General features: G+C 34.5%; 2 protein-coding genes across 2 annotated transcripts; one reads left to right on the top strand and one right to left on the bottom strand.

Moving 5' to 3' along the window:
* Positions 1–7,153: 7,153 nt before the first annotated feature.
* On the bottom strand, positions 7,154–13,230 carry LOC145627489 (protein transport protein sft2-like). The gene is made up of 4 exons (XM_081679881.1): positions 12,847–13,230; positions 7,991–8,258; positions 7,782–7,886; positions 7,154–7,626 (listed from the first exon to the last, which is right to left on the bottom strand). Exons 1-4 carry the CDS (start codon positions 13,059–13,061, stop codon positions 7,516–7,518), a joined length of 699 nt encoding a protein of 232 aa, XP_081536007.1. The 5' UTR covers positions 13,062–13,230; the 3' UTR covers positions 7,154–7,515.
* A 1,361-nt stretch (positions 13,231–14,591) lies between these two features.
* Positions 14,592–26,675, top strand: LOC145629498 (disease resistance protein RPM1-like). Its single transcript, XM_081682113.1, has 8 exons — positions 14,592–14,643; positions 15,986–16,526; positions 16,629–16,722; positions 16,803–17,086; positions 18,668–18,742; positions 19,930–20,841; positions 23,777–25,789; positions 26,253–26,675. Exons 6-8 carry the CDS (start codon positions 19,979–19,981, stop codon positions 26,272–26,274), a joined length of 2,898 nt encoding a protein of 965 aa, XP_081538239.1. The 5' UTR covers positions 14,592–14,643; positions 15,986–16,526; positions 16,629–16,722; positions 16,803–17,086; positions 18,668–18,742; positions 19,930–19,978; the 3' UTR covers positions 26,275–26,675.
* The last annotated feature ends 247 nt before the right edge of the window (positions 26,676–26,922 follow it).

Raw genomic sequence — 26,922 nt, 5'->3', positions numbered from 1 at the left:
CAATAATTTGCGGGTTATAATCAGGTCAGGTCATTTTTAAAGTCGGGTCATTCTCGGGTTCAAGTCGGGTTCAGTTCAAGTCAATAATTTGCGGGTTATAATCAGGTTGGGTCATTTCTAATTCGGGTCATTCTTGGATCCAAGTCGGGTTATGTTCAAGTCAATAATTTGCAGGTTACAAATCAGGTCAGGTCATTTCCAAGTCAGGTCATGTTCGAGTTTAACTAACTATAAATAGATAGTTATCATTTTTATCAAGCTAATTATTTCCTTTGACTATAATATATATGGAAATATACTAGAGAACTATAGTCTATAATTTAGGAAGATAATTATCTTTTTTTACTATACAACAAATATATACTACAAGGTATATTTAACTCTTAAATTTGAGGATGATGCTCCGTTCTTTTGCTGGCCTGGACCGACTTGGTCTCTCTAGACAAAACGCTTTGATCAACATTAATAAGGTGGTCTAAATTGCATTTAAGATGATTTGAAATCGGGTCAGGAACAATTTAGGTTGAATTTAGGTCAGGTCAATAACAAGTCGTGTTGATTTCGAGTCGGGTTAGTAACAGATTGGGTTGAATTTATTGGTCGGGTTAGTAATAGGTTTAGTAAAATTCGGATCAGGTCAATAACAAGTCGGGTTGAATTTGGGTCAGGTCAATAACAAGTCGGGTTGATTTCGGGTCGGGTTTGTAACAGGTTGGGTTAAATTCGGGTTGGGTTAAGAACAGGTCAGGTTGAATTCATGTCAGGATAGTAACAAGCAAGTCGGGTTAAATTCCGGTTTTGACGGGTTAAAGCAGGTTTGGGTCAATTTCGGTTCAAGTCGGGTTCGGTTCAGGTCAATAATTTACGGGTTACTTTCGGGTCGGGTCATTTCCAGGTTAGTTCATGTTCGGGTTCGGGTCTCACATACTCGGGTCAACTTGGGTTTAGGGTTGGTTTCAGGTCGGGTTTGGGTCACCATTTTTTCGGGTTCAGATGGGTCGGTTAATAACCGGGTTTGTGTCGTTATTTCAGGACGGGTCAACTTTTGACAGCTCTATTTGAAATTGTTTAACAACTATCAATTCGATTATTCAAATTACGAAGATAACTCTTTATACTAGAATTACTCTAGAAAAATGTAATTTAATTTAGGTTGTTATTAATCTATTGATGACATTTAGAAATTAAAAAAGCTAATTTGAGTACAATTCAGCTCAAAACAGAAAGAGTATGTAGTCTTATGAAATAATTTACTACGTAGTTAATAAATATTAGAATTAAGGAAGAGGAAATTCAAACTCTATTATTGTACTTAAGTTTTATACAATTGAATAGTAATTTGGTGGAAATCTGATTACTAAAGACAATGGAGTTTTTCCTTTATGAGACCAAAAAGGAGGTGCACGTGCATTTCCTACTCTTTGATTTAAGGGTACATTAAATTTATAATTAACAGTTTAGCATTATCAATTTTCTTAAAATTCCAATTAAAAGAATTAAAAATACATATGTCGTACCTTGATATTGAAAAATAAAAAACGATATCCTCAGTAAGTTGGTAGGTTCCAAAAGTCATATATCCGATTATACCATTATCAGATTTATCCTTCATTATACTTAGATCAATAGATCGGATCACATGATTTATTTTTTGTCCTCCTATTTAAATACTTAATTTCAAAATTAAAAGTTGTCAAGCAATAGTAGTGACTAATGAGTAATTGAGCATATAAAATCAAATTCTTTTTTTTTTCTTTATAAATTTACTTAATTATCTATATTTCCCATCTACTCAAACAATGTAGTAGCTAGCTTAGCATAATTTTTTAATGTGAACAAAAATAATGCAGCAACAATGGCCGGCGGGCCGCGTCATTATTATTATTATTATTAGTTCTATTGTTTTAGTGGTTAATATTGTCACAAGCTCCAGAGATGTTATCACTCGACTTAATACAATATGTTTATATATATATATATATATATATATATATATATATATATATATATATATATATATATATATATATATATATATATATATATATATAACATTTGTCAAATCGTTGCACATAACCTGTAACGGAGGTAGTATGTGTGTGTGTGTGTGTTGTGCACTTGTGCATATATACATGTTCATATTTACTTAATTTCAGTTCAGTTCCAATCAGTTCAGTTCAGTCAGCTCCAATCAGTTCAACTCACTTCAGTAAATGTGAACATACCCTAAATTCCCCCCTACCCTTTGTTTTGAGGATTTTAGTGTGAAAATATGTTTATATAATTTCGATGAAAAATAAATATTAATAACCAGGCTTGTATTTGGTTTTTTTTTGTTTCTCTACAAACAATTTCCCTAATATTTTATGTGCACCTCTCAATCTCTTTAACTTTAAAACTAGTACATAAAAATACCTCTAAACAAATGTATTAACCTATGGGAATAACAAAATTTGTGCTTTATTTCTTTTATTTTTTACTCTAAAGTACAAAGTTTAGATATCATTACAATCAAGATTGTCCCAAATTACAAGAGATTAGAGAGACTATAGATGGCTACGTTTCCTTCTTATCAAAGCAATAATATCTCAAAATTTTAATTATAATCTTTGTAAAAAGCCTCATTTATTGAAACAAGTTTAAAATTTGTTTTGCTTAATTTGTTTGTAATTTTTATTTTATATGGTTTGTACGTGACCTTTAGATAGAAATCTGTGGCCCGGCCCTCACTTTTGCTTTTCATTTAATTATAAAACGATTTAACGTACGTTTATTACTTTTTGGTTTGAATAATCATGGATCTTTAGGGCTTAAAGCCCGGATTAACGGTCAAATCATACTACCTTAGTGGTTGTCTTCCTTGCCTAATCTTCTCTTAATTTCATGGAATTTGTTTATTTTTCCATGCATGCATGCATTGCATCTTATCAACAACTCCTGAATTAAATGAAACTTAAATAGTTAGATATATAATTATTGAGATAAAGGGTTGCATATATAAACTTGAGTTAAAACTATGATACACGTGCAATAGTCATTATATAATTAATTGTATAGTGTAAAATTATAATGTCAATTCATTATTTGGTTCTATATATAGTACGTACTCTAGCAACATGTTATACATAATCGTTTTTGCCAATTATTGATCTTTTTGTCAATTATTCTGTATCATAATACTAAAGTGTTTACAATTACAATACTGAATTTAAATATGGTATTACTTTAAAATGATTATCGTGGCTTGTTTATTGGTACGGTGTGGATTGGAGAGAATGACATGTACGGAAAAAATGATATAAACGGAATTTAATTTTAGGTTGAACGCCCTCATATAATTATAAACAACCAAGAAAACTATCATTTAGAATAATTTAAATAAATAGTTACATCATTACATGATTAATTTATCCATACATAATTTTAGGTTAGTGAAGTAGTGAATTAGCATGTTTTTTAATATGTTAAACTAGTTTTACGCACCGACGATCGATGCCCCAAGTTATTGCATCATTTTCATAAAGAAAATCTTTATTAGTATTTAATTTTTATTATTGAATGACAAGTATAATATGAAAATAGATTAGTGCCTACCACGATAGAGTTAAAGTCGTGGGTTCAAATTAAATCTTGTAAAAACCATATTTATGATCATGGAGTGAAAATCATATTAAACGAGAAGAGCGCCACGTGGCATATATAGATAATTAATTCCGATTTAATTAATTTTTAACTTTGCTTGGTTATATTTTTTCTGCTCCAAATTTAAGTTTCACACAAAATACTCCCTTCGTTAATCATTTTCCTACTTTCTTTTTTAGTGTATTTTTCATTATGTTCCTGTTTTGTTTAAATAAAAAAAAAATCTTTTTTAATACTCGTATTCTTTAATTCTTCACTTCTTCAAGAAAAGTTTAAGCTTTATATATGTATAATCATGTTAATTAGGTGATGTAATCTATACAAGGCTTTTCCCCTTTTTATATAAGCACTTTGGTTTACTTGTTGAGGTCTATGACCTTTTTGCTTTTGGTCATAAACTCCGGAATAAAGGTCATATCATTCATCCTTAATGGCCCCTTAACTTCCCTCATTTTCAGGTTTTTAGCTCCCATACACCACTTTTAACTAAATCACATTACACTAATTAAGACAATATGTTTATTAATTAGTGTTATTATTTAATTAATTAAGAATAATGATGCTTTTCTGAGGTCTAGAAAAGGATCTTCTGAAGGTTGAAGTTGAACTAAACCTTTTAGTAGTAGCTTTAATTATCTTTACCTAAAACACAACCTTTTATTTTTGTAACAATTTCATGCAATAAATTAAAACTACTATAAGGGGGTCAAAGTATGTGAGCTAATAATTTCTTACTTTTCTTTTTCTTATTATTTAGCTTTTAGCTTATTTTATTGATTTGTTATATTATAAATATGTGATTAACCAATATTAGCTAACCATGTCCAAAGTGAAATGGGTCAGGCTGAACCCACATGTTAAATTGGAATGCTGACCCTGATTGGGCCACTAAGAAAATGGCTCAAATATTATCTTTTCTTTTCTTTTATTTTTTCTGATTTTTCAAAAATTATTTTAATTATATTTGTTTGGAGGATTGATTGGTTAAAAACTCAACGGTCCATAATAGAAAGAATGGAAGCATTGAAGCAATGATATCTTTCAACCTTATTATGCAAATATTAATTGGCAATTATTCAAATTATAATATAACAGTAACTTATATATAAATTGTTTTTATAAATAAAGAAAAAGTCAAATAAAATGTCTTATGACACTGACAAATTTAGAAATATTTGTTCTTGGTGAATAACTAAAAAATACTCCGTAGCAATTACAAATATGCAAAAAAAAACCAAACAATACACATGCACCAAAATGGCATTGCTTCTATGGCACCAGGACAGGTACGTTTTAAAATTCTATGGATAGGAAGGGAGCACTTTGCAACTTCATGATTATTTTACATGGCCAAGTTTAACTAATTACTCCGTATTCTACTTCGACAATAAGAAGGGTAAACTTAGTTACTCTGGAAAAAAAAAATTATTACCAAGTGAAAAACTTTCACAAAAATTGATTAAATAGAGTAATGGCCTTGTTTGGTTGGCTAAAAATTTTGTGGGAAGTCAAAATTCCCATAAATTTCATTTTCACCCTCTTGTTTGGTTGACACAAAAAAGTGAAAATGGGGGCAATCATAATTCATGGGAATTTTGACTTCCCACAAAATATGGGAATTCACTTACCTTACCCCCTCTTGGTAAGTTGAAATTTCTATGGAAATTTACTTCCTCCATTTTTAAGCAAACAAATTTGTTGAATTTCCATGATTTTGACGATGGAATTTATTTCCCACAAATTGGAATTTCATGGGAATTTACCCTTCCCTAATAGATCACAAGGGAATTAGAATTTCCCATGAATTGCAAATATATGGGAATTTAATTCCTATAATCAAATTCATGGGATTTTCCAAAAATTGTTTGGTTAACAATGAGAAAAGTTACTTCTGTTGTCAAAAAAAAAAAAAAAAAAAAAAAGAAGAGAAAAGTTACTTCCCAAGGGAATTTCTACTCCCTCCGTCCCAAAAAGAACGATCCATTTGGCCAAAACTTTGTCCCAAAAGAATGACCCATTTGCATTAAAACACCCACCAATTTGCTACAATATTTGTGCAAAATTAGCTTCCCCATATAAAAATTTGATTTTCTATATTATTTTATTACTTTCTCTCTCTATTTTTTTTACAAACCCCATGTAAATTTATTTTTCTAATATACTTTTACTTCTTTTTACTTAACTTCCTTAATACCCGCGTAATCAACCCAAATGAGTCGTTCTTTTTGGGACGGAGGGAGTACTTACCTAGGAGCGGTAGGTAAGTGAATTCCTACATTTTGTGGGAACTCAAAATTCCTAGGAAGTTCCACTTCCCCCATATCATCAAATTTTTGCCAACCAAACAACATACAAAATTTGCAATTTCTAGGAAGTTTCAATTCCCATGTTTTATTATGTCAACCAAACAAGCCCTAAATAAGAGATAGAGGGAGTATACGCATTAATTAGTGCATTTAGCAACGAAAGGGAGATACGTAGCACGGTCCAGACTCCAGAGCTAATAGTGCCAAATGCCAACAGCTAAAATGCAAAACATGTGGAAGAGGCAAGTAGGCAACATCAACCAACTGAATCTCTAGTTCCATTGTAACCTTGTTTAGTGAAGCAGACACTCACTTTCATTTATTTCTCCCCTTTTAATTATTTAGTGGTCACTCTTTTCATTTGCTTTGGAACTACTCCGTCCTTCGTATATTATAGGGTAAAGGGTCCCATTAGAGATCGAGGGCTAAGCTTACTGTTTCACATGTAATGTACACAAGACGATTGTTATTTATTTATCAAATTTTAACTTAATCTTATTTCATATAGTCATTCAAGATTATTTAGGGTAAAATGCTGTCCATGAATTTCAATCAACTAATAGTCGTGGTAGAGTAGCGACTTTGGCTATCGGTGGTGAGGCAGTGATACGGATGCTAGAATGATAGTGGTGGTGGCTGCAGTGATGGTAGGTGCGAAAAATCATAAAAGTACATTGTAAGTGAAAAGAAGCAAGACACATACTACTTAGCTTATCAATCGTTTCCCTTGCCACAAAAAGCTTTTCAGTCTAGCATGTTAAACCACAAGGTGAATTTGCATTGTTACTAATTTAAATAGAGTATGTAAACACTAAAACAGTGCATAAATAAAAAAAATTCTTAAAACAATACTTCATCATTCATAGTAATAAAAAAATAATAATATAACTCGTATGAAAGTATATTAAGCCAATATGCTTATTATTATGTGAGCATTATGTAGGAAGCGTAGCATAATAATTGTATTGTGTCTACTCCAATAAAGGAATAGACAACCAACATTTTAATTAACAATATGAATTATTGGCCCCTATTCAATTGAAATCAGCATTGAAATATTAGGCTTTTGTCAAGAAACAACTAGCAAGTCATTTTCTTTTCATTATTGATGATAATTGTTCAGGAAAGGACAACGGCTTTCTTATCAGAAAAGCATCTAGACAATGAACCATTTGTTCAATGTTCTAGTTCAAATTTTCGCAAGCTTGCAGGCTGCTGCTACATCAGCTTCGCTCTTTCCTTTAAGAATAACCATTTTTAATGTATATACACATTTTCTCTGTTTCAGAAATCAAAAGCATGGAGCAAATTGCAAACTTGAAGTGAATTGTACATCTTAATCAATGCAGCATCATTTGCATTCTGAAACAAAATTTCCTGTACGATTTGCTATACTCATAGATTTTTAAACATTCACAAATGAGGGAACACTGCGCTACAGCTACACAATAACATTTTAGAATACATCCTTCAATTATCAAGCAGAATCAGGGAGTTTGATGTGGAAGAGAGAAAATAAATTCTACAATGGCATAAGCACTTAGCAATCAGCTTGATATGAAGAATGTCACCTCCCAAATAATCTCGTAACTGATGAAGTAAGTGCAGAAGTGAGGAACTTCAACCCAGAAGAACCGCCAGGAAAGTAAGATATAGCATAGTATGTCAGTGCAAATACCTGCCAGAGTTCAAAAAAGATAACAAACTCCTATCAGAATTGGTTCTGGGGGATGCTCAAGAAACTTAGTGCCAGACATAATGAGAAGGTGAATATTATCAACATGATAAATAGAAATTGTAAGAAATTTACAGGGAAATCAAACAGCTAAATACCTGTAACACGGAGAAAAGAACAGATAGAATGTAGCTATGGAGCACCATGGACACATAGATTGTACCAAACATACAGCCAAGAATTCCCAATGAAAATGGAAGTCTCTGCAAAAGAGAACAAAAACGTATTGTCAGCAAAAACCAACAAAAATGCAGGGATTACATGATGCAGAAAACAAATGTCCCTATTGAAAAATGATAGAAGGTACCTCTTTCGTAGACATATGAGCTAGCTGATTAGATGGCCCCCTCAGTGCAAAAAACGACCCAACGATGAACCCACATCCAAGAGTGAAGCAGATAGCAAACTTTTGAGGCATCAATACCATGACCGGAAGGAACATAGTGAAAGCAATGAAGACAAAAAATACTCCAGTGGCTAGAAGTAAACCAAAGTACATTAGAGATTTTCCCGAGGGTACATTACTAGTGGCAGTCTGCAGGTTCCCTGGCAAGTCTCTCACCCCTTTAGAAACCCTGGTGAAACAAATACCAAAACAAGAGCAAAGAATTAGCACACCACACATCATCAAATGTTTTTTTAGCTGAGAGTTTATGATTAGGAAGCTAGGGCAGCACATAATAAGCGTATTATCCTCAAAAACAGAAAGGAGCTAAAACAAAGTACTCCATATACATATCCAATCATGCTGGAGTCTGGACATCCAACAAAAGCAATGCAGAAAAAGGAGCTGATTCCACAGATCGCAAAAGGCTGAAATTACCATACATTACATAACAAATCAACCCCACTAGCCTTATAAGTTATAGCGCAAGACACTGTCCCAGTATGCTTTAGCCAAAGAACACACATTTCCAAAGCACATTTCCAAAGCACCTTCTATTACTTACTCCGAAACCAACAAATCTTACCTCCTGGAACCAACATATTTAACCTCCTATTACTCCCAAACTTCCCTTCTAACCTAAAGAGCCTACTCCTAAATCATCAAATTTTACCTCCTATTATTCTTAAACTCCCCTTCTAACCTAAAGGGCCTATTTTACAGAGCACCTACCACCTCAAGGGTAAAACTGAAAGAAGAGGCGGAGGCAGATTCTGCACCTCCATAGCACAGGATACAAACATTAGATAACAAGGTTATAGTAGATTACCCCACCTGGAAATTTTAAAAGTGTTAACTTTAAAATATTTAAAACTGATTTCCAGACAAAGGCCTTCAGCTTCATAGGAGCCTTTGCAATCCAAACAAATTTGGAGGCATGGAAACTGTAGTGTTCAATGCTTTAAAATATATAGTTTATTGACACCGAAGTCCAAATACTCTCGCCACAATCTGTGCTGTATATTTGGTAGCAGGATTTACAGGAAAAGTAGCCTGAAGAATCAGCTAGCGTATTGTTTTACAAGAAAAAAAAAAAATAATGTTCACCCATGTAAATACTATGAAAGCCAGAGGTCTGGAACTCCGGATCCACTCATCCACGTGAAATCATCACCCATCAGATCAGAGTACTAGATGCTTAGCGATTGCTCACACCCAACCCTCAACCACCCCCCCCCTCCAAAAAAAAAAAACAAATCTCTCTCTCTCTCTCTCTCTCACACACACACACACACACTCACACACACACACACACACACACACACACACACACTTGCCAGAACACTTCAATAGTCTTGGCCTCTTAGAGCAGCATTTCCAGAAACTCCAACCATACTTGGAAATCATAATCAACTAATCCTGGGACTCTTGACTTGGGGTGGGTATTTTTGGAAGCAAAAGGATTATTAAGCAACTAATCAATACTGGGAAAAGAGCAAAAGACACAGATAGGTTTAAGTGTTTGACATAGAAGAAAGTGTGAATCTCACAATCATCATTGCTTGTCTTTGATAGGTGAAGAGAACACTAGATTAAACAGTTAACAAAAATAGTCTTGCTAAATAGGCAGGCTAGTGATAGATGGCCAAGCAAAGTTTTAGTGCCTAACAGTGGTGCAACAAAGTACTCCAAATTAATTTAAATTTTTAAACTTTTTTTTCACAGAAACCCAGAATTGTATCAAATTTAGGAGAGAAAGAAAAGTAAAATGTGGAAGTGACAATTTAAAAATTCATTCGTGTGAGGAAAAGTGGTGGGTCCCATTTCCAAAAATAGTAAGTTATCAGTGTATATTAAAAAGAAACATTCAAAAAAGGAAAGTGAGTAAATTAAAAGAAAACGGAGGGAGTTCTCATGCAATACAATTTAACAAGCTGCGTTGGCACCAAGTCCTCTCCAAACAAGATGCTTCAATCATAAGAGCTATGCACTGGGACTGATCTTAGAAAATTTTGAGGCTTTGGCCAAGGGTGTTGTATAAAGACAATTTCAAAATTCGATGCACCATTTAATTCCATAAGACCATTCCCAATGCACTAGCCTCAACGAAAAGATTCCATTAAGTGCACATAGAAAACCAAATAACATCAACATGACAACAACCCACAGATGGGATTACACAATAACTTCATTTGGTGACCTTGTCCTAGCTACAGCCTAGCAGAAAGTACCATTCATGAGCTATTTGCTAATCACTCAAATCTTAGCATCTGCAAGAACCATATTTCACGGAATGCGCTGAAATTAGATCATGTATTTATCCTTTACCTGCAGGAATTCAATTTGACAGCATATTCTAGTTCCAACAAAACCTCCCCATTAAAAAAAGAAAAATCATTCCATGTTGCCATGCCATCTTTTGCCATGGGTTCAAGTATGTCTTCCTTCTCTCACTGAACATATTTGATCAAAATTACAAGCTTGATAGTTCTCTGTAAGAACCCCTGATCACAATGCCCAAATCCCTCCTTAACAATGTCTGCTCTATCAACACTCCATCATACTCGAAGACATCTAATCTTCCTCATAGTTATACCAAAACCAATATCAAATATCTGCCCAGTTAATTTATCAGATCATTAATGATAAAAGAAGATATCTATCTTGCTACGGAAAGCAAAGGGAACACCTGTAATCAAGATTCAACAAGTGCTCATTGAGCAAGAGAAAAAATAGAAACATGACAGTAGCCTATTTAAGAGTGAAAAACTGACGTACATATCCAAGGATCTCGATTAAAATTTTAGTCTAAATTCTCGAACATACCACAAGGCTGTCAAATTTCCTGAACAACTACAAGATGGCATTAGACTAACATCCAATATGATTGCACTAATATAAAGAGCACATAAAGTCATCCATATGAAAGAAACATGAAAAGGTCACAAACAATTTAAAGTTACAATAATCTGAACACTTAGGTGGTTAGTTAACACGTGGCCTGCTTTCGATAATTTGGCATTTCGTGATGTAAGTGAGAGTGGGTTTTTTTTACTTGTGCGTTTAATACAACCCAATTTTATATAAAAAAGTAAAAAGTCTCGTCCAAGAAATTATGAAGATAGAGATTGTTGACTGCAACTTCTGTGATGTCCATTGGGACCCATGTTTCAAGGTCCTTGGGGATCCGTGTTCCAAAGCCCATGAATCCGAATGTTGTTGCTGATGAGTAATTTGCTAAAATAGTTAACTTATGTGGAGTTAATAGCTTAAGCTAGTGTGATTGACAAGTAGTACATTCATCTTATTAGTATTAATCATGCAGATGCCCACCTTTGATTTTTAATTCGACATGCAATTGAGCAAGCAAGGTGCTAGAATGAGGAGCTTGGATGTTATATGAGTTACTTTAGCCCTAAACAGAATATTAATTTCTTAAAAATTGATTTGAAGACTCATAGTAACCGGCATCTTCTTGAGAAATTGAGTGATGAGGAGAATATGGATGATGGTGATAGTGCTGCTAATGCTCATTATAAGGAGGTAATTGGAGAAACTGCTGCTAATGCTCATCAAGAGGAAGAAAAAGGAGGAAGAGGGAGGAATTAGGGGGAATAGAAGAGAAAAAAGGAAGAATGAGGAGCAAAAACAAAAATCCCAAGTTTTAGGCGCATGGAAATCAAACAGAGAGGGAAAAAAAATGAATTACATTAATCGAGCAACAAAATGAAGAACTAAAGAAGAAGTAAGCTGGTAAAAAGAAGAGAGGTTGATAGACACCGGCAAGGTGATGATTTCATTTGGGTTTTTATGGGGAATTTTATGTGTTTGTTCTTGCTAAATTGAAATCTGATGTTGGTTGACTTGTGATAACAATTTGGGATTACAACTAACACTTCTAATTTAGTTAAAAGATAACTAGGTATATAACAACGAAAGAGTAGGAACAATTATTGTATGTATCGAGCTCAAACATTTTTGTATAGCTCACCTAATAAGTTAGCTCAAACATTTATAAGTACTATCTCCAACCCATTTTTTTAAAGTACACTAAATATATTATGCTAACAAATTTCAAAGTGGACTAAACTCTTAACGCAAAAGGATTTCTTAATTTATGTTCATGAATAATTGCTACATATAAAGCTCATATAGATTCACTACAAAGATCAATAAGTGCTCATGGTATAATTGTCATCATGGTATGATAATTACACACACAGTATTCTAATTATATAAAGTAAAAATTAAGAGCAAACAATCTATAGTTAAAAGAGCTTAGTAAGATCAAAGCACATACATGAGTTCTCTGGAATTAAGCTTTAAATGAGATGAGCTCAAACCCTAACCGGATAGTACACTGTACACTAAGTTGATTTCTCAAACTCAAACTCAACCCCATGCTCCTCTAGCAGAAACTAGATTATGCGGAGTATCTAGATTAATAACAAGAACAAAACTTTCAACCATCCAACAACTCTTGATGATCCTAGTTCAGTCTAGAATTGAGCAAAATCAATGACAGAAGATATAAAACAAATCAAAAGAACACCAATTTCTGTAGAAAACTCTGTATTAGACATCCAACCAATCATCATCAAAAACAGAAATTTTGCTTAAAAAATCATATTTCACCAAAATACCTAATTTAATTAAAGTGCATTTATGATCAAATCCCTAGATTTCCTAGTTAGTTACTTGAAACCCTAGAAATTGAAATGAATAAGATAATGAAGCAGTAGTAATGTCCAAGTAGTTGAAAAAGATGAAGAACTTACACATTGAAAGTGCCGGAAACGGTGTCGTTAGCGGATCTGACAGCGGATTCAATATCAAAACCTAAAGTAGAAGAGAAATCGGTGGAAGAATCTTGATCTTGAGTAGCAGCGTATGAATTCCAATCAGCTAACAACGACGATGAAGTCGATGGTTTGGCGGAAGTTGTCTGCGGCAATTCCTCGGTGCCTGTAAACCATGATTGAGCTGCTTTCATTCTTTCTCTGGTTTCTGAAGAATTGAATCCAGAAAAATGGGAAGAACAAAGGAAGAAGATGAGATCAAAGGGAAAGAAATCAAAGAAGATTTAGGTGGTGTTTTTGATTTGTGTAGTTTAGAGATACAGTGATGCACACAGCGGTTCTTCTTCCTGAGAACGAGTACGAGTGCGTGTGTAATTAAAGTGACCGGTTGGCGTGCTTGGGGCTTGGTTGTAGCCTAAATTGGTTGGGGCCGTTGGGCGTAGTCACTACCGATGATTAAAGTTGTGTATTAACAAGAGTAAAAAAATTAATATAGGGCAATATTAAAATAAAGAATAAAGTAAGATTAATGCTTGTAGTTAAAATTATGCGTGGGCAAATGTGACTAAATTAATGTTATTCACTTTGTTCATATTTTATCTTCTTACTTTTCATCTGATAAATTTAGACAAATTTAAGTAATTTTACATAGCAAAATTTGTTAATTATTATCTCAAAAAAAGGGCCTTTGTGAATTACTACCTCCAAAAAAAAAAAAGTTGTTAATTACTACCCTAAAACACATTAATTCTACTAACTCTACTTTTTTCCTTAATCAACCTGTTTAAGCTCTTAATGACATCATTATTCATCTAAATGATAATTAATAGCTCCTAAACCACAAAGTTTTATATGTGGCTGGCCACACCACGTGGCAGGGGTTATTTCGTTAGTATAATAGGGGTTAAAGGGTTACTTCGTCAATATTAAAGGGTAAATCAGTTAGTGTTATAGGGGTTACTAAGTCAGTATTACATGAGTTATTTTATTCTTTTATAAGTGGTGAATTGGTCACACACGAGACGGGTTCATTAATTAAATAAACTCTTGCACCACCTCTGCCAGCCCCCCTCTACCACCTTTGACAGCTCCCCCACCATGAAATCCACTCCCTCTTGATCATCCACCATGAAACTCACCCACTACGAAACCCGTCGTAATTACTACCCCTCCCTTTGCCCCAACTCTTAAAACCCATCCCATTCCCTCCCCTTTACCCAACCTCGATTATTGCCCCTCCGTTTTTTCTAGCCCCCCAAAAACAGTCTAGTCACGTGATGGGGCTATGTTTCGTTTTGGAGAAAGGGAGAGGATTATATACTCCCTCCGTTTTTAAATACTTGCTCCATTTTTTTTTTCTGGCCGTTTTTAAATACTTGTTCCATTTCATTTTTCTGAAAGCTTTTAAAATATTTAATTCATTTCTCATACTTAGTAGACCCAATATAATACTCTCTCCCCTCTTATTCTTCCACTACTTTTGCTTTTTACAATTTTTTATTTTCTCAACTATCCCATTACCTCCATATTTTATTAATTTTTATAATTTCCCCTAAAACTCATGTGCGGAGTATTAGGAGAAATTAAGCAAGTATTTAAAACGGAGGAAATAAATAGGGTATAAAGATGAAATTATTTTTCGCGGGCGTCCCAAACGGGCATTATTCATAGGTTGTTTTTCTTATAAAATATTGTTAAATTTTAATGATCCCATTTGCAGCCATTTCTCGTTGGATTAAGCTCTGGGATCATCTTCATCTCGCACCTCCTCATTTGGTATTTCTACTCAATTCTTTCTTTCTTTCTTTCTTGCCTTTTCTTCTTCATAATTCTTCATAATAACTTGTATAATTATTTAAAGCTCTTGGATTTATTAATTGATTAGCTGTGCCGATCGACTGTATTGCGTGATTATCACTACAAATTAGCGTAATTTAACTGGGATATCAGTCTCAACTTTTACTTTGTTTCCACTTATAAAATGATTATTTTCTGCCATTCTTTGCTTTTAATTTGCTTAAATTTCTAATAAACCCTGGTGTTTGATGGATTTGAGTGGATTCATGGCAACTGAATCATTCAAAAGAAGTGTCTTTTTCGAATTGTGCACATAGAAATAATAACAGGCCTAATTTTTAATTAATTGACCTACTATCTTTAATTCTTCCCCATATTCTATTTGTTGAAAAACGAAATTCTCTGAAGTGGGAACCATTGATTTACATTTTTATTATCGGCATGTGGATGTCAACTAGCTTACTTGGTTTACTTGTTACAGTTTTAGTAGTGGTATTGAATTTGGTTTGCATCATTACCCTTTGTGGCTCTTTATAGACTAAGCAATTGTCTTATTAATATTATAATAGTAGCAGTTGTGGATGGTAGCTTTTGAATTAGTGAATTCTTTATTAGGTCGTGTGGAGCTCAAGGTTATGGTACTTGTCAGTTGGTGGAGTGTTATTTTAACTGCTTTTTCCGTGCTTTTTTTTTTCTTTGCAAATTAGATGGTGCACTATTGAGGGTAATGAAGCCAGAAATTGGGGTTTTCACTAACAAAATTCCTGGACAGTTACGCCTACAACAATTCATATACTTGCTAAAATTATTATCTAAAGGAACTATAGTACATAGAACCAAATTTGTAACTAGCTGTGGCCTGTGGGTCTTGTGGAAAATTGACGTATTTTGATTTACAAAATTCTGTTCATAACATTATATTTAATGCCGTGTTTGGATAGGAGGAAATGGAAGGAAAAAAGGGAAGAGAAATGGAGGGGAACAAACTCTCTTCTTTGGGTAAAGGATTGGGGGGAGGACAGGAAAGGAGATGGAGGAATCCATTTTCCCTCTCTCTTTAATAAGCATAATCCCTTCAAAATTAGAGAGATTTGGAGGGAAAAGACCTTCCCCTCCCTTTCTTTTCCATTCCCGTCCTCCTCGTTCCCTCCCCTTCCTTTCCTTCCTTATTTGCTATCCAATCAAGGCGCAACGTCTTTCATGTAGTAACAACTGAAGCAGACAATATGATATGGCATTAATCTGCATTGCTAATTCTTTGAAGTTAATGTGTTGCTGCTTAATAAGATGACTAATCCTTTTTTTTTCATCTTATTTATAGGCACTCAAATAGTCGCGCAAGTCGCAAGATGTTTTATGCTTAAAGATGTTGTGAAATTAACCAATGCAACTTTCAGTGCTGGAAGACCAAGTAAATTTAGCTTCATTGCCTTCATCTTTCAGTTATGCTGCATAGATTGATCCTCAGTTGAGTTAGTCGCATAGTTTTCTAAAATAAGATATGCTGCATAGATTGATCCTCACTTGAGTTAGTTGCATAGTTTTCTAAAATAAGATATTATGGTTTTCTTACCTGTGAATAAACTTTATGCTTTCACTCTCAAGGCCCAGTTATGCCTTCACTGGTTGCAGAACTTCCAGTTATATGCATGTATTCACATTGGTATTTTGACCCTCCAGCACCACTTCTCCTTTTGCTGATCAAGGCTTGGGTAGTTAAATTTTGCTAATTGTATATGCATAGATTATAGGAATTCTGAGCCGTTATCGTTTGATGGAGCAGCCCCTGCCAACCTTGGGTTATGTGCTGCTTTGTTGTTGAGTGAACTAGCTGTTGATTTCTAAACAATCAATTGCCCAAGGTTCCATCTACGAGCCATAGAAGCTGTAACTTTTGAGCTCTGCTTTTGAGTTTTTGCTGATAATATCATATTTGGTGACAGTTTGACTTCTTGTTGTGGCAGGGACCTCAAGTTCAAGTCCATTAAAAGGCTAGACAAGGATGCCAAGATATGCATTCTTAGTGAAATGCAACTCATACCTTAAAAGATTACAGAGGCATGTTTGTTTGTCTGTCTGGCCCTTGATTTCATCTTGCTTTACCTGCTTGTCACAATAATTAATTTGTGGTCATGCAGGACTCTGAGGTTTGTAAACAGCAACACCCGGCCAAGATTAAAGGCAAGGCAATCAACTAACAATACCCAACCCAATAAACTCAAAAATGATGATGTGTTTGTGATATACCCCGTTGGGTTGGTGATGAATGTGACTTAATATGGTATCAGATGAGTGACTTAATGTGGTATCAGATGATAATGTTTTAAGCTCATTACAAGGCTGTCAAGGATGGAACATAAATGCATTTTTGGTGCAGTACAACATATTCATAAAAACATTAAACCCTCAAAGCTATTTAAAGGTATATTTATTATCCTTCTTTCCTAGCCCTTGGTAACATGTTGGTTTGCCTACAAGTTGCATTATCTAATTTTTGGTCATTGTTCTTACTGATTTATACACACACACACACACATTGTTGTTTGGGGGTCATCTAAGTCAAAACTATCATGGGAATAGTCGGTATTTAACTTACTATATCTAGAAAGTGGTGTATGATCTTAGAATGACCTAAATAGAAACGTGACCTACTTCCTCCATTTTTATTTGCTTGCAGCACACCACTTTGGTAGGCACTTATTAGACTAGGTAGGCGGACAAATCAATTGGCAAACCACCAATTATAAGAAAGTGATAAGCTACTACAGTTTAAATTTTATATTTTAATTTGTCCGTTTACCTAGTCTAATTGCTTCCTTAAATCACATGTCAAAATGGTGTGTTGCAATTTTAAAAGACAGAGAAAGTATTATTTAGGGACATAGGAATTCAAAATATCCTTTCACATTTTATGTACTATCACGAATAGTTCTCCTTGAAAGAAAATCTCAACTTGCTATTTGGTATAGTATAATAATACCTCTTGGAAAAGATACATGTGACTTGGATTGAAGGAGCCCTCTTGAATCAAGTGAATTCAATATTTCTTGTTACGTTAGCTTCTTTTTTATATTACATTTTTGAGAGGCTATTAAGGGTGGAAAAGTATTCCGGTACATTTTGTCACATAAAAGTATTAACAATTAATAACCATTTTGAAGGTCATCTTAAAGCTATGTTGTCATATTCCTTTTTGGTGGTTGACTTCCTATCTTATTTGTTCCACGTAATAATCCATCATTAATCCTTAAATCTCAATTGATCTACTATTTTTGTATATCAGAACTAAATTTAGCCTAATAATTTTATCTAAGTAGTAGTCGTCTACAACTTTTAATGCATTTAACAAGAATATAGAACATAGAGATGTATGAAGACAGAACATAGGACTCACAAAGGCTGATAGTATACATGCTCATATAATTACTGTCAGCCATTAAGAGAATGATATGCATGAAAACTTGTAAACATTTTTAAATTGACTTTCATAGAAGTCAATAGGACCACATACCTCATATACCCTATGCAAAGCTAATGCAAATTTACTAAAAACCACTTGCTCCACTTGCTGCATAGTGCCTCCCTGTCATAGTTTTTGTCTTCTGCGAAATTTGTTGAAAATTTCCTTTTGGTTCCTGCCAATATCCAATACTTGACTACTTATATTTGACAAAGTCACTAAGACTTTGTAAGCACCATTTCTTGCATATATACATACTACCATTGTTTATATTCAGAAGTTTCACTAAAAAAAGTTTTTTTCTTACAAACATTGTCTATATTTGGTCTTCATTCATATGAGATATATCAAACCATAATATTGAGGTATAGTCTAGCACATATCATGTTTCTCTTTGTTTAGCGCACCTCCTATTATTGAGGTGTGTGGATTCATATGCTTATTTTGGTACGGTCTCAATTTAAACTGTTCACATGTATTTTTATTCCTGATGCAACTGTAATCACTGTATTTTATCATAATTCATTTTTTTCTTTTGATCAGTTAGGAAAAAGAATGTATTTGGCTTTGGTGTGAAAAAGCAAACAGAGTCAACGAAACAAACATGGACAGTTAGTGGTACCATTCACTTTATCAATTATTTCGTTTGTATATTTTCTTTTGCTTAACCATCTGCCTCTATGTTGACTTCTCTTTACTTTGAATGCGTTGCAAAACCACCTAGCAAGAGGTCTTGTTAAATCGACTCTCTTTGTCAATGTGAATATTTGATGATTATTCATGTGTAAGAAAATAAAGAGTTGCGTAATTGGATAATTTGGTCTGTTTCTACAAATTGATTTCTTAGTCCGAGGCCATGTAATATCACCTTGTCCTTTTCACCCTTCATTTGGAACTTAGGAAATCAAGGGTTTATGAATTAGTTCATGGTTTTATTTTGTTACAGAAATCTTTTGCAAAATGGTTAGTTCTAGATCCCTGTCTCAAAATAATAATGCTCGACAGGAGGAAAAATAAAGTGTAGATCAAGATTAAGACTTAAGAGCATGTTTGGTATAGTGTTTTTGAGCAGTGGTAATGGAATCAGTTAACCATTTCCATTACCAATTTTTTTGGCATAGGTAATACACTCTATTTCTTAGGGGTAACTATTACCCTCCATCTGTTATACTTTTCCCTACCTATGTTGATAAAAAGTTTTCCTCCTCAATCCTTATTTTTGATACAAGGGATTTATTTCCATTTTCATACCAAATGACAAATAATGGTAGTAAATGTTTCTCCTCCTTATTTGTTTCCATTCCATTTCCTATCCAATATTCATACCAAACAAGCACTAAGTACATTGTCTTGCTCCATTCAGATTAGGTGACACAATATTGCTAGTGTAAAGTAACTACTATGAACTAGAAATTTGTGCAGAAATTTATGGGAAGAAGAATATGAATTTTGCATTAAAATCTGGAAATTAGACAGTACAAACTTCTGAGAGGCTTGTTCTCTCCCTAGCCAACAATCGAGAGTTTGGAGCTCTCCAAACTCCAAAGAATTTCCACTCTTTAACAGTATTTAGCATGGTTCTTTCTCTCTTTAACTAGCTCTATTATAGACCTCTCCCTCTAACTATCTTGCCCCACAAGATACTCCTAGTAGAATTATATTGGAATACCTATAAGGCCCTCCCCCCTATTTTGGTTCACTACAATAGGCATAGCTCTATCACAATTACTATTCCTTGTAAACAGTAGATTATATAATAGCTTGGTACAATTTCTTATGTTTTGGCATGATTCTTGTGTATTCAGACGAAGATGTTCACTACAAGTCGCCAAATACGCCCAGATCTGAACAAGAATGGCAGAGGTAGTTTCTTCTGCTATTGGATTATTGTATCCACTGATACATGCAGAGGTGTCTTTAATCTATGGTCTGCGAGGTGAAGTAGCTGCTATACATGATGAGCTGAGCAGCATCAAACTTTTACTTAAGAATGCAGAAGAGAGAGCAGATGAAGATGACTCAGTGAAAGAGTGGGTGAGACAAGTAAGAACGTTGGCTCATGAAATAGAAGATGTCATTGAAGAATATAATCTATTATCAAAAGGAAATGAATTTTTTGGTAAGGTCAAGAAGATCGTGCCACTTAACAAACGAACAATTGCCAAAACCATTGAGTCATTGCGCAAAAAGGCAGTTGATATTGGTCAGAGGAAGACAAACTATAGGTTCGATAGTGTCATCCAGCAAGCCGGACATTTTTGTAACTTTGAAGGCAGTACACATCAATCAACAATACTATCCGTGGGTATGATTGAGGAATCTGAATTGGTGGGTGCTGAGACTGCCAAAGAAGATTTAATTGGTTTGCTAGGTTTGCAGGAGTTTGAGGATTCAAGAATCTCTACAATAGCAGTGACTGGTATGAGAGGCCTTGGAAAGACAACAGTTGTTAGTAGTGTTTATAATGATGAACTGGTGAGAGACTACTTTCCCATTCGTGCATGGGTCCCTGTATCCCGACCATATAACCATGTTGGCATACTAAGGAGCATGTTAAAGCAGTTCTATGAATCCCCTAGTGAGATTGAGCAATTTGGGGAAAGCAGTTATGACAGTGATGCAAGCAACTCAACAATTTACCCTATTCTTGAAGGAATTAACTCCATGGAAGAAAGATCCTTGCTGTGTCGATTAAAAAAGTTTTTGTCAGAGAAGAGGTACTTAATACTTGAGACTCTCTAGTTACATGTTTTTGTTACTTTTACTAAGTACTTATCTTTACCTTTGAAAAAATTTGCCACAATATTTTACTTTCGGAATCAAATCTTGCTAGCTTTCAACATTATTATAGCATATATACAATGCTCAGTCCCTTTTTGTTTGCTCCATGGTCCATGAATGCATGTCATAGAGTGTAGCGGGGTTTTAAAAAAGAAATAGAATTAATAATATATGGTATAGAATTACAAATTATGGAAGTGATGTAAATAAAAAATAAAAAGATACCCAAAAGTAGCAAGGGATGCAAATAGATAATTAAAAAAAAAACAATAGTGTATTTTTTTTCTATTTTTGTGCGTGTACCCACTTATTGTAGACTCTTGTTTCTAGAAAAACTGATTGGGTGTAATGATAAGGAATAGTACTATAGTGGTGGTAAAATGATAGATGGTATAATTAAATGGTAAATAAAATAGGAAAGATATAGTGAAAAGGTGTAAATATTATGGGGAAAAGGGGTGAGAAATTGAGAATGTGAGATGGTAAAATGTGTTCATAAAAATAGAACAAAGTAGAATCGTGTAGGAAAAATTACCTTAAAGTTTACCGAGCACATTAAAAAAAAAAAAAAAGAAAAGAAAAGAAGGTTAGTTATTAAAGTAAAACATACTATATCAATCTATCCTTGCTTTAGAAGGTTACCTAATCTTAGACATGAAAAGTAAAACCACTAATATAGGGCTTGTTTGTTATTGGTTTTTATTTTCAGTTTCCCTTTTTTTGGAAAAATAAAAAATAATTACAAAAATATGGAAATTAGTTCCACAATTTGGTTGTCACTTTTCAAATTCAACATGATTAGTATAAGTGTTGAAACCCATTATAGCCCACTTGTAAGTGTCCCACATGGGAGAAAGACAAGAGAGGTTCACTAGTAGAATAAAGCAATTGGCCACCGGTTCAAAACCCCCCTATGCCACCGGTTTTGAACCGGTGGGCATTTGGGGGGTGGCAATAGTCTAATGCAAAGCCACCGGTTCAAAACCGGTGGCAAAAACAAGTATTGTCACCGGTTAACCGGTGGCAATTATGCTTCCCGCTTTTTTTTTTTTTTTTTTTTTGATATTACATATAAATGCCACCGGTTAACCGGTGGCAATAACATACTTTTTTTTTTTTTTTGTTTTTTCGGCTATTTGCTACAATAATAATAATAATTAAAAAAAAAACTGTAAAATATAAGGCAAATAACATCACAATCAATATAAGAGCGCAATGAAATATACTCACATTTATATTCAAATAATAGATTGTTATTGTACAATAAAAAAAAATTACAATGAAGTATTAAGTACAAAAAAAAATTACAATGAATTATACATTACAAAAAAAAAAAATTACAACATTAAAAAATAACAATATTCCAAAATGAAAGTCTTGAATCCAGCATCAATTAAAACCCAGAAATTAATAAAACTCAAAAAAAAAAAAATGTGAAAAAAACCCAGAAACTCATGCATGTATACGGTCACCCGCAAAGGATGAAACAGAAAGAGAAAAGGCTTCAAAAAAAAAAAAAAAACAGAAAGAGAAAAGGATGAAAACCCAAAATTTTCGCCCAGTGAAACCCAGTAAATTCGAAAATCAAATAACCCAAAAATTTCGAAAATTAAATAAACCCAATAATTTCGATTATCAATTAAAAACAGAAAATTTTCGAAATAAAAAACCCAAAATTAAAACAGAAAAATTTTGAAATAAAAAACCCAAAACCCAAAAAACAGAAAAATCAATTTCGAATTCCACCAAAAATAACAAAAACCCACCCACCATAACCACAACCACCACCAAAAACCACCACAACCCATGAACTCCACCAAAAATAACAAAAAACAAAATAAAAGTAAGAAAAAAGAGAAATTACCTCGAATTTCAGCAAAAACCCCCGAAATTATCTTGAATTTGTGTTATAAAGGTCTAATTCGACCATGAAAACTCTACTCTAGATCTAGAGTTTTCATGGTCGAATTAGACCAGAAAACCCATATTTTCATCACGAGGAGAGAGTAAGTGCGACAATAAGCTTGATGGTTAATGGCGGTGGTTGTTGATGCGGCGGTGGTTGTTGTTGCGGCGGTGGACGAGCCGAACGAAGGAGAGAGGAAGATACCGCGAGAGAGGGAGAAGATTAGGGTTAAGGAGAGAGAAAGAGAAGAGAGATCAGGAGAGAGGAGGAGGTCGACGAGAGAGATTCAGGGTAGAGAGAGAGAGAAGAGAGGGGGAGTAAGAACGAAGGAGATAGAGAGAAGGAGAAGAGCAGGAGGAGAGGTGATAGAGGAGAGAGAAGATTAGGGTTAGGTATGTAAAGGAAGGGGAAAGAGAATGGTGGGCTTTTTTTTTTTTTATTATTTGATTATTGCCACCGGTTCAAAACCGGTGGCCTTTTATCATTTATGCCACCGGTTCGGTTTGAACCGGTGGCAATGTACATATGCCTAATCCCGCCCATTTTTTAAGCCACCGGTTTTAAAAAACCGGTGGCCATTGAGCGGTGCCTTTTTCAATTTTTCTACTAGTGGTTCCACTTTATAAAGTAGAGAAGATACTCCTACTAGTGCCAATTGGTTTTATATGGAAGACCCTAAGCCTTGTTTGTGGAACAAATTCAGTGTCAGGCCCATTTCATATTGTCTCAAAAATTTAACATGGTATCAGAGCCTGGATTGTGGGTCTCCAACTAATGAAAACTGACAATGATACCAAACAAACTCTTAGTTACCAACTCATTTATGTAAAATCGTGAACTGACCTACCATTTTTCTTGAGATTAGGCAAGCCCGACAAGAATGGCAACATGTGCATTATTGTTTAAACCTTGAAAGACTATCTAAAATTACAAGTACAATTTCTCTTTGAAATTTTTTCTCTTAGGTACTTGGTTGTTTTTGATGACGTCCAAGATGAAGAGTTGGCCACTTATGTCAAAATGGCATTACCATTCTATGATAATAAAGCTAGCAAAATACTAATCACCACACGCTATGAGAATGTGGCCCGTACATGGGCTGAAGGGTCTAACCAGGGTCTATACAAACTCAAGCCCTTACCATCAGTGGAAGCATGGAAGCTGTTTTGCAAGAGGGCATTCAGAAACAATCAAGGAAATAGTTATCCATTTTTGGATGGCCGAGCACAGGAGATCGTCAAAAGATGTCAAGGAATGCCACTCATTATTTCGGAAATGGGGCGCTTTCTATCTACCAAGTTAGATAACTTGGAAGTATGGAAGAAGAAGAGTGAAAGCCCTGGGTTTTGCCTACGACAAGATCATCCAGGAATTTACAAACACTTAATCCGCAGCAGCTATCATGATTTGCCTCATTACCTGAAGCCTTGCCTTTTGTACTTTGGTCTATTTCCAGAAGGTTGTCTCATTGGGCAGGCGAGAATCATTCGATTATGGATAGCAGAAGGTTTTATCATTGTTGAAGGAGGAAATGGAGGATCTGCCAACCTAACACCAGAAGAACTTGCAGAAAAGTACATAAAACAACTTGTTGACATGAATTTGGTTAAAGAATGCACTGATGCTACTGGAAGATCTAAAAACTTACAAGTCCCCATAATATTGCATGAGATTATCCTTTCCAAGATAACAGAGTTGGGATTTTGTCAAACTCTTTCAGAGAAGAATAATTCCACCAGTACTGAAGAATTTGTAAAGCCTCGCCGCTTATCCATTCACATGGACCATAGCTTTCATGATGCAGATCATCAAGTCATACAGAATATTACCAAAACCAAGTCCAGCATTCGGTCTCTCCTTTATGCAAAAATGTATGTACAGCCTGCGGTGTCAACAAATTTATTTTCGAAAAACTTTCTTCTATTGAAAGTTCTCGACTTTAGTAATGCTCTCATATATAATCTTCCTAACGAAGTGGGGGAGCTACTTAACTTGCATTATTTATGCTTGAGAAATACGCAAGTGAGTAGACTTCCAAGCTCCTTAGGTAAGCTTGAATATCTCCAAACATTGGATTTGAAACAAACATTAATTTCTGAGCTTCCTTCTGATCTTAACAAACTCCACAAGCTACGCCATCTACTTACATATTCCTATAAGTATGATCCTGCTTATAGCCTCCACACCCAGAAATTGACAGGAGTGAAATTACCAGAAAAAGCTTTGGAGAAATGTGGGGAATTGCAGAAGCTAGCATTTGTTGATGTGGGGCATAGAAGTATGGTGGTCAAGGAGCTAAGAAATCTGAGGCAATTGAGAAGACTAGGAATCACGGAGCTCAAGTTTGAAGACGGGAAAGATCTTTGTGCAGCAATTGAAGAGATGAAATGCCTTCAGACATTCAGTGTATACTCGAAAAACTTGAGTGAATTCATTGATCTAGATCATTTTCAATCGCCTCAGTTGGCACTAAAATGCCTCTACCTGAATGGACCTTTGAAGTCTTGTTGCACTGGCTGGATCTTAGAGCTTCATAGTCTAGTGAAAATCCGCCTGAGGTGGTCACGTTTAGAGGTTGACCCTCTTCCTCTTTTAGAAACATTGCCAAATCTAGTGGAACTTCAAATGTTAGAAGCATATAATGGTGACAACTTAATATTTGTAAATGGAGGGTTCAAGAAGCTTAAGATATTGCATCTTCTTGATCTGCGTAATCTTAAGTCCTTGTCTATCTGCAAAGGTGCGCTGCCACTTCTTCAGCTAATGGCTATCGGTGAAAGCCCAAAACTTCAGGTGCCACTGGGAATCAAGCATCTCTCGAAGCTGGAAACACTCAATTTATTTAATATGCCACTTGATTTTGCTGATAGCCTTCATCGCAACAGGAAGTATCATTTCATAGTCAAGCATGTGCCTAATGTCTTACTTCAAAAGAGAGACGACCAAGGAAACTGGCAAACTTTCTCCCTCCAATGCAGGTACTAAAATCAAATTCTATTTAATTCTATATCTAGCAACGAAGTTGCATTGAAACTTTATTAGCTCAACTCGTCTGACTGTTTAATTTTTGAACACCGCGTAAATGATGTAATTAACGTCTACAGATGAAATCTGGTTCACTCATTAATTGCATCTTTTTATTTAGACATATATCCTGCAAGAACTACTGTATTTTCGCATTTTGTGTGTTGGATATATACATCCTCTGCTTTCTTTCCTTTTTTTTTTTTTTTCTCCATTCTTGATTTTTTAAGAACCAGCTCCCCCAGTACGTGTGTGTGAGTGTGCAGCCTTTCTTTCTTACGGTGTGTGAGGGTGATATCAGTGTTTGTGTGTGTAAACCTGCTGCTTCATGCATACTTTCGGGTGTAAATGGCTAAATGCCACAGGAGCTTCTATAAAATTGGAAATTAATGCTTATACTCCTCTATTCATATGCAGGCAGTCAAAGCTGAGTCGCTGATAAAGGATGCTTTCCCTTGGCATAAGAACAGCGAGCTAGCAGCAACATCAATAACATTGCCCATTGTTAATTGGTATCAGTTATATAGTTCTGTTTAAACTTGATCCATCAGTAGTGTACCTCTGAATTGTAAATCTCATTTGTTTTGAATATTATTCTTCCTTGGATTTCTTGTACCAGCATTTGAATCTTCTGAAACTTTGCCAACAGCAGAATTTACCTCATATTATTGTTGTGTTAGAAAAAAAAAAAAATAAACTTTTTCTTCAAAATGTTATTACCATACAATTACTCGAGCACCGGAAAAATAGTTTATTGCCACTTGGATCACTGCTTTCTGGAATTAGCCGGGGCTGGCTCTCTAGTATTAAACATTGCCTTTGTATTTCTGAAATGCAGATCAGCCAACGATCCGGTGTAGATCTCTGGATGAGTGGATGCTTTCCATAAGAATCACTGTACTTGCTAACTTAAAGAAGAAAACTTTGCAGAAGGTACAACCATTATTTAAAGTACTGAATAAATTAAGATGCAAAATTACAGTTATTGATTCATCTCAAGGAATGGAATCCTAATTGTCTAATTCAAATAATGAATTAGGTGAAATCAGAGTTTCGACATAGCTGATGGAATTGACAAAATCATCAC

The sequence above is a fragment of the Chenopodium album genome, chromosome 4 (genome assembly GCF_948465745.1).
Source record: "Chenopodium album chromosome 4, dcCheAlbu1.1, whole genome shotgun sequence".
Classification (NCBI taxonomy): domain Eukaryota; kingdom Viridiplantae; phylum Streptophyta; class Magnoliopsida; order Caryophyllales; family Amaranthaceae; genus Chenopodium; species Chenopodium album.
The sequence above is the reverse complement of the archived record's forward strand: the minus strand, read 5'-3'. Positions and strand labels throughout refer to the sequence as shown.

Coding starts and splice junctions, on each gene's coding strand:
- LOC145627489 (XM_081679881.1), bottom strand. CDS start 13,061: ATGAAAGCAGCTCAATCATGGTTTACAGGCACCGAGGAATTGCCGCAG. Junction 8,259..12,846: donor GTTTCCGGCACTTTCAATGT/GTAAGTTCTTCA, acceptor TTGTTTCACCAG/GGTTTCTAAAGGGGTGAGAG. Junction 7,887..7,990: donor CTCATATGTCTACGAAAGAG/GTACCTTCTATC, acceptor TCTCTTTTGCAG/AGACTTCCATTTTCATTGGG.
- LOC145629498 (XM_081682113.1), top strand. CDS start 19,979: ATGGCAGAGGTAGTTTCTTCTGCTATTGGATTATTGTATCCACTGATA. Junction 20,842..23,776: donor AAGTTTTTGTCAGAGAAGAG/GTACTTAATACT, acceptor TTTTTCTCTTAG/GTACTTGGTTGTTTTTGATG. Junction 25,790..26,252: donor ACTTTCTCCCTCCAATGCAG/GTACTAAAATCA, acceptor ATTCATATGCAG/GCAGTCAAAGCTGAGTCGCT.